This window comes from Hipposideros armiger, unplaced genomic scaffold (assembly GCF_001890085.2).
Source record: "Hipposideros armiger isolate ML-2016 unplaced genomic scaffold, ASM189008v1 scaffold_1050, whole genome shotgun sequence".
NCBI classification, from domain to species: domain Eukaryota; kingdom Metazoa; phylum Chordata; class Mammalia; order Chiroptera; family Hipposideridae; genus Hipposideros; species Hipposideros armiger.
Genome location: NW_017732400.1, coordinates 501509 through 511851, shown reverse-complemented (window position 1 = coordinate 511851; position 10343 = coordinate 501509). Strand labels below are relative to the sequence as shown.

At 53.5% G+C, this 10343-nt stretch overlaps 1 protein-coding gene across 4 annotated transcripts in view; it reads left to right on the top strand.

Moving 5' to 3' along the window:
• POU5F1 (POU class 5 homeobox 1) overlaps nucleotides 1-10343 on the top strand; it is a 33827-nt gene that overhangs the window by 21416 nt on the left and 2068 nt on the right. The window contains exons 1-5 of one of the 4 annotated variants that reach the window (XM_019631790.1): nucleotides 649-723; nucleotides 8030-8144; nucleotides 8469-8599; nucleotides 8906-9064; nucleotides 9245-9753. In XM_019631790.1, coding sequence (XP_019487335.1) covers nucleotides 8033-8144; nucleotides 8469-8599; nucleotides 8906-9064; nucleotides 9245-9511 — 669 coding nt within the window. In that variant the 5' untranslated portion in view covers nucleotides 649-723; nucleotides 8030-8032 and the 3' untranslated portion in view covers nucleotides 9512-9753. The other 3 variants (XM_019631788.1, XM_019631789.1, XR_002122696.1) reach the window with 3 other exon arrangements.

The window sequence follows — 10343 nt, the reverse complement described above, 5'->3', positions numbered from 1 at the left end:
AGTGCAGATTTAGAGCAAGAGAGGGAATATGAAAGAGGAGAGAGTAGTTAACATTCTTATTCCTCTTTAGGCTTTGGCCAGATCATCTCCTTCCCCACACACACACACACACACACACACACACACACACACACACACACACGCATATACACACACCATTTTCCGAGAAGTTTTACCCCTGAAGTGTGTTTCTTGTAAGGTCCCAGGCACTGAAAACCAAATCAAAGCTGGCCTCCCACTCTTACACATATCTTGACCAAACTTGAGGGGGAAAACCTGCCAGATTTCCCAGGAAGGCTGCTTGGAGGTAGAAAGTGGGAGTGGGTGGGGGTGGGGTGAGTGGGTGGGGCAAGCCCTGTGCCAGCATCTCACTGAGTCCCTCCTCTCCCATCCCTCAACTCCAATTTCTCTTTACAGGTGTGCAGCGACCTGTATTCCCAAGTCAAGTAAGTGGTGAGGGTAGGTAGGACAGTACATGGAGTGGGGCAGCAGCTGAGCTGGAAGGAAATTTAGGGTTCACTTAGTCGAATTCCTCTTAATTAGGTAAGGAAACAGAGGCACAGAATGGGGAAGTACGCCAGCTGGGGAGTCAGAGGCAGGCCTGGAGCCCTGCTCCAGACCCTTGATTTCTTCCTGAGCGCTTCTCGCCTTCTGGCCTCCCCACCCACACATCTCACCTCTGTCTCCGTGCAAACTACAAGAGCGCTGACTCCACTATTTGAGGTAAGAGTGTAGTTTTGGGAAAAGAAGACTTCAGTTTGCAGACCTCTTGGGAGAGACCAGAAGGTCAACTGTTAAGAAGGAGGCTGGTTTACAGGAAGCTGTGGAATATGTATAAATTGAGATAACAGGAGATAATCACTGGAAGTGGGCAAAGCCTTGTTGACCAAAATTAATTTTAGATTATAATAAGTAAAAACATTTATTTGAGAAAAAGAGATGCAGTTCTGAGACACAGATTCAGATAACAACCTAAATTATGCTCCACCAAGACAAAAGGGAGGTCACTTTTTATAGAAAAATTTCCTGCCCACAGTTCCTATTTTGGTGCGTTTCATGTAAATGAGGTTTCCAAATTGGACAGTTCTGATTGGTCTAAATCTTGCAGTTTTGATTGGTCAGTATAGATGCAAATGAAGATATAATTCATGCAGTTCTGATCTGCAGGGGCAGGTCTTAGTCCATTGGTTGTAAGATGAAACCCAGGTTTCCCTGCAGTGGTGTGGAAGCTGAGTTCAGTCAGGTTCTTCCCAGTACACAGAATACATGTGGAGCCCAGCAGCTGATGGACATTAGGCTCTTATTAGTCATAAAATTTGGGCCCTCAGTTGGCCGTGGGGAGTCCATCTCAGAGGATAAATTCCTTCTTGGAGTTCACACCAAATGAATCTTCTTGAGATACACAGCCTGAGCCTTTCTTCTGCCTTCGGATTGACAGAACCCAGAAATCAAAATAAGTGGTTTGGTACCCTGGTCTAGAGTGAGTCTCTGTTGGTTTCCATCTGAGCCCTTTCAGCTGGTTTTCCCACCCAAACAGCACCCCCATGCCCCAGCGAGGGGGTGGCTGGGCTGATAAGCAGCAAGGCTCCCAGGACCCGTTTGCAGCCATGCAGCCAGCCAGCTGCCCCAGGGAGTAGTGGACCTCTGCTGCTCCCCGCCGCCCCCCCACCCCCCAGTCTCCAGGGTGCTCTGCAAGCAGGTATGTACTTGCATTTGTCTGTGAAGGGCCTTGACACTACACTACAATAAACTATGTGGAGAAGTTTGTGAGCAGGGTCCTAGGTTGGATTTTGGGATCTAATATTTTTTAGTGACTAAGAACAGGAGAGTCGAGGAGAGCCAGGTCTGATGACTGAACCCTGCTTACAGTCTCCTCCAGGCCAGCAGGATCGGGCAGGGAGCCCGCCTGGCAGAACTCAAGCCCTGTACCCTGCAGGGCTAACAGGAGGGTGGGGAGTGGGAGGGGAGCGCATCTCAGCCTCGGTCAGCCCACAGCATCCTGGAGGGCCAGCTAGGACTCCAAACTTGTCACTAAGATTCTTGTCAGGCTCCAGGCAAGCACAGGGCTGACCTGGCTCAGATGTCCTGCCAAGCCAGGTCTATCCTGAGGACCCGTCCCTCCTCTGGCTCTCTCTCTGGAATGGGCCTCTTGCCCAGGCCAGAAACACCATCTAGAGCAGGGGTCGGCAAACTGCAGCTCGCGAGCCACATGTGGCTCTTTGGGTACGTTCTGTCTCAAGTTTGCTGATCCCTGGAAGAACCAATCCTGTCCCTCACAACAATTTAAAAATGATTCTAGAGCCATAAATATACTTTTACATAATCACCATTATGTGAACAATATCCTTTAAAAATGATATACATGAAACTATGATAGTTTTATTTTCATTTTCAATTTTACTTCAGAGCCATATGTACGTACCCAAAGAGCCGCGTGTGGCTCGCGAGCCAGTTTGCTGACCCCTGGTGGCTCTTCCGTCTCAAAAGTTTGCGACCCTTGATCTAGAGTAACTAGCTAGAGGTTGTAATCTAAAAAACAAGAGGGCGTGTTGAGTGGGAAAACTGGGGAAGTGTTTTGAGGAGCCACTGGGAAGACAGGGGCAGCAAGACCTCTGTGGCCTGGCCTGGGGAGGGCTTTCTGGGAGCGTAGAGGGTGGTGAGCCTCCGAGCCTCGGAGTGGAGAATTTCAGCCAAGTCCTCGGCCCGCCCCTCCCCCTCCTCAGGGAGGCTGTCTTCTTGGCAGACAGCAGATAAATGCATGACAAAGGTGCCAGGATGGCTGTCTTGGGGGTTGGGGAGATGGCTGGGGAGGGGCCCCTCTTATTCCAAGGCAGTTTCTCCACCCCCACCAGGTCCCTTAATCTATCTGCCTTTTGGGTAGTTAGTGGCTTAGAGGTGACTCCAGCCCCACTTCCCAGTAGCTCTTCCAAAAGACTTTCAGAAAGTATTGAAATGCATGAATATAGTTAGTTATCCAAAAAGTACATACAGATGGGCACAGCAACGGAAGTTGTGTGATACAGACTCAGAGAGAAAAAAAACAGGCTCAAAAGTCTCATAGATACCACCAAGGTGAAGACAGTTGGCTAGCCAGGAGGGCCCCCATTGCGACACCCAGCGCCTCAGAAGGCACCTCTGAGCCACTGACCTCAGCAAACAACCCCAGACAGGGCTGAGATGAAGAGATGCCTGAAGCTGGCAGAGGTCAGTGTCCCAGCCTCAGGATTTGGACCTTCCGAGCTGTAGGGAGCTCCCTGCTAATTAACTCTGGGGACTACATTTAGGGAAAGTTTTGGGAGCAGACAGAAAAACGCCACCCCTCCCTCGCAGAAATGCATTCTGAGAGCTATTCTCTTGCAAACAGAATCAAACACTAGGCCAGCAGTGTGAGCTGTCAGGACACTCAGAACAGGCCCAGAAAAATAGACGCTGAGGAAGAGCTTAGGGCAGGCTTCCAGCACCTCCTCCCCAAATCGCTCTCCACCTTCTCTGCATCTTTCCGCCAGCCCCCCTAAACAAAGCACGTCCCAGGGCCTGTGGCCTGGGGGTGGGGTGGATGTGAGGCTGGACGCCTGAGTCCTCCAGAGGAAGGCAGGATACCTAGGTCCCAGCAGGGGGCCCTGTCTGAGGCTCAGTCTTTGAGGGGATTTGGGGTGGGTTCCTGGAGGGAGCTCTTTTAGCCACTCTGAGGGGGATTCTGTGTGACGGGATTGGGGCTGGGGGTCAGGAAGCTGTCCCCAGGGGAGCCATCGAGGCCCATTCAAGGGTTGAGCACTTGTTTAGGGTTAGAGCTGCCCCCTCTGGAGACCTGGAGAGTCAGCCAAGGCCATTGTCCGGTCCCCTTCCCCCAGTCCCTCCCAAGCCTCTTTGAACCTGAAGTCAGAGATTTTTCCTCCCCCCTCCCTCCTTGGCTTTCTCCACCCAGGGCCAAGGGCTGAAGCTTGAGAAGAGGCGGTGGGGGAGGGAGAACAGCCAACTAGGTACTAGATATTCGGGTCCCTGAAGGGTGGGGGGAAGGAACCCAACAGGTGGGTTCCACAGTGGGGGCCCCGTAAGTCAAAAGTTTGGGAACTCGGGCACAGACAGTCCAGAGCCTGGCCCCTAGAAGGGGAAGTGGGGGTCAGCCCCCGAGTCCGGTGTGTGAGGCAGCTCTGGAGCAGAAGTCTTGGGATTTGAAGGGGGGCCTTGTCTGGCAGTCCACTCTGAGACGGGATAGAATTTATCAGGTTGGGCAGGCGGGCACCAGGCATTAAGGCGCTTTGGGGTAACGGAATCTGGCCAGTAATCTGGATGAGTGCCTGAGTTCCTGGATTGGGGGTGGGGAGGACTGCAGAGGTGGCTGATGAGGAATTGAGGGTATGGCACACTCACAGTATCTGAGGAGCTGAGAGGCTGGATGGGCCCCAGGGAGATGGGGCTAGGGTCTTTGGAGAGGGGTCAAGCACCTGGACTCCTGAAGAACCTGGAGGAGGTGTGGAGGGGTCCCAGACAGCCCTGAGGTGTGCAGAGCCCGAGGGAGGGCGGGGCAGCCGGGCCGGGAGTTGGAAGAGGTCTCATGGGGTCCCGCACTATGGGCCTTGGGGGCTAGGGCCTGAAGAGGCACCTAGTTGGGGCTCCCTGGCACCCACCTACCACAGGCACCACCGACACCAGCAGGCAAACACCCTTCGCCTCAGTTTCTCCCACCCCCACCTCCCTCTCCTCCCCCCCCATCCAGGGGGCGGGGCCAGAGGTCAAGGCTAGTGGGTGGGATTGGGGAGGGAGAGAGGTGTTGAGCAGTGCCTCGGAGAGCCTCCTTTTACCGGGCCCCCGGCTTGGGGCGCCGTCCTTCCCCATGGCGGGACACCTGGCTTCCGACTTTGCCTTCTCGCCGCCACCGGGTGGTGGAGGCGATGGGCCAGGAGGGCCGGAGCCGGGCTGGGTTGACCCTCGAACCTGGTTGAGCTTCCAGGGCCCTCCCGGCGGCCCAGGAATTGGGCCGGGCTTAGGCCCCGGAGCCGAGGTGTGGGGGATTCCCTCATGCCCTCCGCCGTATGAGTTCTGCGCGGGAATGGCCTACTGTGGAACTCAGGTTGGAGTGGGGCTGGTGCCCCATGGCGGCCTGGAGACCCCTCAGCCCGAGGGCGAGGCGGGAGCCGGAGTGGAGAGCAGCTCCGAAGGGGCCTCCCCTGAGCCCTGCTCTGCCCCGCCTGGGGCGGTGAAGCTGGACAAGGAGAAGCCGGAGCAAAACCCCGAGGAGGAGGCGAGTGAGGTGCAGTGCGGCCAGGGAGGGGGAAGTGGGGGCCTGCAGCTGCCCAGGCCTGGAACCCCAGAGCGGAGTGGGCATGGGCAGCGCTCCACGCACCAAGCTATGTGTGGCCACCGGAACCGTCCTGAGAGCAAGGGCGAGGTGGGAACTGGAGGCCAGCATTCCGGGAGTACCGCAAGGGAGGGCAGGGCTGGCCTCGGGGGGTCGGAAGGTCCAGGCTGGCCTTGCTTCCTGCCCCGGCCCGCCCTTGGCCAGTACTCTTCCACCTCCTAGGCCTGACCATGGCCCCGTCACTCAATTTATTACCAGTCCAGCACCAGACCCAGCTTGCGGTTTGAGCCCCTTCTCCCACCCTGAATCGTTCTTGATGATTTGGCCCTTATCAGACTCAAGATCTTGGCTTTAAGTGTGGCCTGAGGGTAAAAACAGTGCTTATCCTGGGGTTATTGTTCCTGAAATTCGAGGGTGTGACTAGTTTCTGATAGAAGCTCCTGTCTGGGCTGTGTGGATGTGTGGAGTGGGTTTGCCTGCCGTCAAGTTTAGGGCTTGACTTCCCTTGACCCCTGCCTGGGCCAGTGAGTCACCATTAGGCAGAGTGCACTCCCTGGCACCCTCTTGTAGAGAGTTGGAAGTACCGAGTTCAGCCCTTATTCCGTAAATTGTGAACATGGTGGAAAAAGTGGAAGAATTCTTCTCCAAGCCATTCCCCAAATGTAGGGTTTGCTTGAGGGATTGAAGACTTCCGTGTCCAGCCCTGCTGGGGACTATTAAGGATGTATCTTCCAGGCTGCTGAAGAGACAAGCGTAAGCAATTAGACATCAAGTACTAAGCCTTTAGGCCTCACTGAAGGAGGTGTGAGTGGTTTCAGCCTACCGAGTAGCCCCAGACTCTGCAGGAGGCAGCTGCTGAGCCTTGAATAATAATAATGGGTGCCAGTTGTGGTCCATTTCCTAAGTGCCTGGCTGTGTGCTTGGTTCCTCCATCATTATCTCATTAACCGTCACCAAATCTAAGGAGGTATTATTAGCTTATTTCACGGGTCTTAACTTCTAAGTGATAAAGCTAGGCTTTGAACTGGGGCTTACTTTATTTCAAATCCCCAAAATAGGATTTAGAAAAGCTGTGATGGGGACAGCTGAGGACGTTTATAGGTTTGAAACATTGGCTGAACAAAAGTTGGGAATGGAAGTTGGCCTTTTTGAGTTTGATGTGATTGAGCACCCTTGAAATACTTCCCTCAAGGCTTCCAGGACCACACAAAGGCCTAGCTACTCTTTGGTCCCCTTGGTCACTGGCCTTCACTGGAGTGCTCCAGGGCTCTGTTCCTCAACCTCTGCTCTATCTACCTTTCCTTCTGCTCATCCACCTTCAAAGCTCAAGCACCTTGTAGACTTGAGAGCCGCCTTTTCTATCTCCTGCTGGGATGGCTCCCTGAGCGGCTCCCCCCTCATCCCCCCATCACCCAGCTAAACAGGCATCTGCATTCCTTGCTTATCCTACATCCACTCCTTTGGACACCCCTCCATCTTTACCTTCGTAATACAACCTCAGTCAGTACTTAACTGCCACCCTGGTCTGGGTCACCACCATCTATGCCTGGATAACTGCAATTGCCTCCCTAGTTATACCCTCACTTTCTCTATTGTCACCATGTCAACTGGTATGCACATTTTGAAATGTGTGAGTCTGATCATGTCACTGCAGCACCTGTAGGGCCTGCCCTGCTCGCTCCTCGGATGTCACAGCCCCTCCCCCTTCCTTGCCTCTGCCCACTCACCCAGCCCTGCTGCTGCCAGGGCTGCCCACCTCAGGGCCTTTCACTTGGCTCTTTCCCTTTGCTCAAACGTCACCTTCTCCGTCTTATTTAAAATTGTCACCTTCCCCATAATGTCCTACCCTGCTGTACTCTAATCCTCTACCCTGTTTTACCTTTCCCACGGTGCTTCTTACATACTCACATACTGGATAATAATTATTTGTCTCTCCACATTAGAATGGAAGCTCCATGAGGCTAGGGCTTTTTGTCTACTTTGTGTAGCTGCTGGCTTATAGAAGGTGTACAATAAATCTGTTGAATTAATCGAGGCTGCTTCTATATTGCTAAGAAAAGATATGGTAAAAAATAAGGGATAGGGGCGGCTGGTTAGCTCGGCTGGTTAGAGCACAGTGCTCATAACACCAAGGCTGCCAGTTTGATCCCCACATGGGCCACTGAGATGCGCCCTCCACAACTAGATTGAAACAATTACTTGACTTGGAGCTGATGGGTCCTGGAAAAACACACTGTTCCCCCATTAAAAGAAAAAAAAAGGGGGGCGATCATCAGAATTTTTAAAAACCTGAGCACCAACTAAATACAAAGAACTGTACTCATACCTCTTATGACACCTGTAACTTTTAGTAGTGATTTCTCTTATATGCATGCTGTGTCTTAGTCTATGGGACGCTGGAAGAAAGCTGGGAGAGTATATTGAAATGAGAAGCAGGGAGGGGTTAATACTCCACTCAGAAAGCTTTGGTGTTAAATGAGCTAATAGGCAGGAGCTCCCTTCATAACCCGACAGGTGTTCTCATCGAGGCCAGGGCCTGTCTTTCCATCACACATGGTGCTCTGCAGCTAGTGGGGTGAGTGACGTTTGTAGATAGGTTGTTTCTAGACGTTAGGTGGGCAGGTTGGATGCAGACACTCCTGCAGACCGCTCCTTGGGCCCAGGTGGGGAAGGGGTCGACAGTTGTTGTGTTTGTCTTATGTGTCCTCTGCCTTTTAAATGCCGTCCCAGGACATGAAAGCTCTGCAGAAAGACCTCGAGCAGTTTGCCAAGCTCCTGAAGCAGAAGAGGATCACCCTGGGGTACACCCAGGCTGACGTGGGGCTCACCCTGGGGGTTCTCTTTGGTGGGTCCCCCGCAGCATGCTCTGACCCACAGAACACAAGCACCATGTCTCCCCTTGGGAGGAACATTCCTGAACTAGGCCTTTCCTCCCTACCAAAGGCCTTAGGTGAGGGGAGGGTGTTCCCCAGGCAGGCTGTGCCCTTATCCATGAAGAGGGTAGAGAGGAAAGGACAAAGATACTTGGGCCTTGAGTTCCCTCTGGGAAGAAGTGGGATCCTGGGTGGGACCTTGTGAGGGCAGGAAGGGGTGGTGAATCCTGGGTCTTGGGGTCCCCAGAGCCCTGCCTGCTGCCTCATGTTGCCTCTCTTTCAACCCGCCTCCCCAGGGAAGGTGTTCAGCCAAACGACCATCTGCCGCTTTGAGGCTCTGCAGCTCAGCTTGAAGAACATGTGTAAGCTGCGGCCCCTGCTGCAGAAGTGGGTGGAGGAAGCTGATAACAACGAGAATCTGCAGGAGGTGAGGGCGGGCAGGCACAGAGGGACCCGCGGCGGCTCAGACTGCCGTCGGCGCTCCCATCCCTGGCTGGCAGCTCTCCTTGGGGGCAGTAGTCCTCCGTGGATGGAGGATAGATAATTCCTCAGTGCTGCTGGGACAAGGTCCAGAGCCACTGGTCTAAACCCACCCTTGCAGGATCCTTCTTTTCAAACTATCTGGCTCTGGTGACATCCAGTCAATGCACCTTAGCAATTTGCTCGAGTCCCCGACCTCATGGTGCTGTTGCTTGCTTCCCGTCTCCTCCCCTGTCCCTCCCCACCTGCCCAGATATGCAAAGCAGAGACCCTGGTGCAGGCCCGAAAGAGAAAGCGGACGAGCATCGAGAACCGAGTGAGGGGCAACCTGGAGAGCATGTTCCTGCAGTGTCCGAAGCCCACCCTGCAGCAGATCAGCCACATCGCCCAGCAGCTGGGGCTTGAGAAGGACGTGAGTGCCCTCCGAGAGCTCCGTGTCCTCCTCCCCAGGCCCCCGCCCCCTGCCCTATCCCTGGCTCTCACCCTCCAACCAGTCTGGATCTGTTGGTTTGGGGCCAAATGACCTCATAAAACCAGACACACCTGGAGCTTCTGAGCGAGTGTCATTCTCCCTTGTGTCCCCCACTCCTAGGTGGTCCGAGTGTGGTTCTGCAACCGTCGCCAGAAGGGCAAAAGATCAAGCAGTGACTATTCTCAACGAGAGGATTTTGAGGCTTCTGGGCCTCATTTCTCAGGGGGACCAGTATCCTTCCCTCTGGCAGCAGGGCCCCATTTTGGTACCCCAGGCTATGTGGGCCCTCACTTCACTACGCTGTACTCCTCGGTCCCTTTCCCTGAGGGTGATGCCTTTCCTTCTGTGTCTGTCGCCACTCTGGGTTCTCCCATGCATTCAAACTGAGGTGCCTGCCCTTTGCTGGAAAGGGGAGAGCCAGGGAGAGTGCCCTAAGGATTGTACCAGGGCTTTGGGGTTAAGTTCTTCGTTCACTAAGGGATTGGGAACACAAAGGGTGTGTGTGTGTGGAGGTGGGGGGGCAGGGAGTTTAGGGTAACTGGTTGGAGGGAAGTTCAATGATGCTCTTGATTTTAATCCCCACATCACTCATCACTTTGATCTTAAATAAAGAAGCCTGGGACACAGTAGGTGGATACTTTTGTCTTTGTCTTACTGAAGAAGGGCATGGGGATACCCAGTAGTAGATATTAACAGCTCTCAGACCCAAATGACCCTAAAGCCAAAGTGCCAAACCTGCACAGTCACAGTATCAGTGACAACTGGGACTGGAACATATTTATTTGTGAGGCCCTTATTCCTAAGTGCTAGAACTAATGAGCTAGTTCTTAGGAGCTCATAACATGGGGTCTCGGGGAATTTGAACCCTTATTTCTGCCCACAGATGTTAGTATGTAGCCATTCCCTACTGGGAGGTGGCTCTTTGCTTTCCCCACTGTACAATGAAAGTCCTTGGGGTTGGTTGTCATGCTAAGAAATCGAGTCTAGATCCTTATTTCTTCTGCATGCCCAATCACCCCAGCCAGAAACGCCACCTTGTGCTGTCTTGACACCAGGGCTCATTTGGTTTCCCTTTAAGGTTTCTGCCTACCCTGACCATGAATGACTCGGCTTTAGTCCCGGCTCTGGAGCTGTTTCCTCGATGTGGAAACACTTGGGTTGGTAAGTCCAAGCAGGAGTAGAGAGGGTGAACATGCAGGTTGCAATAGACTACTGAGAT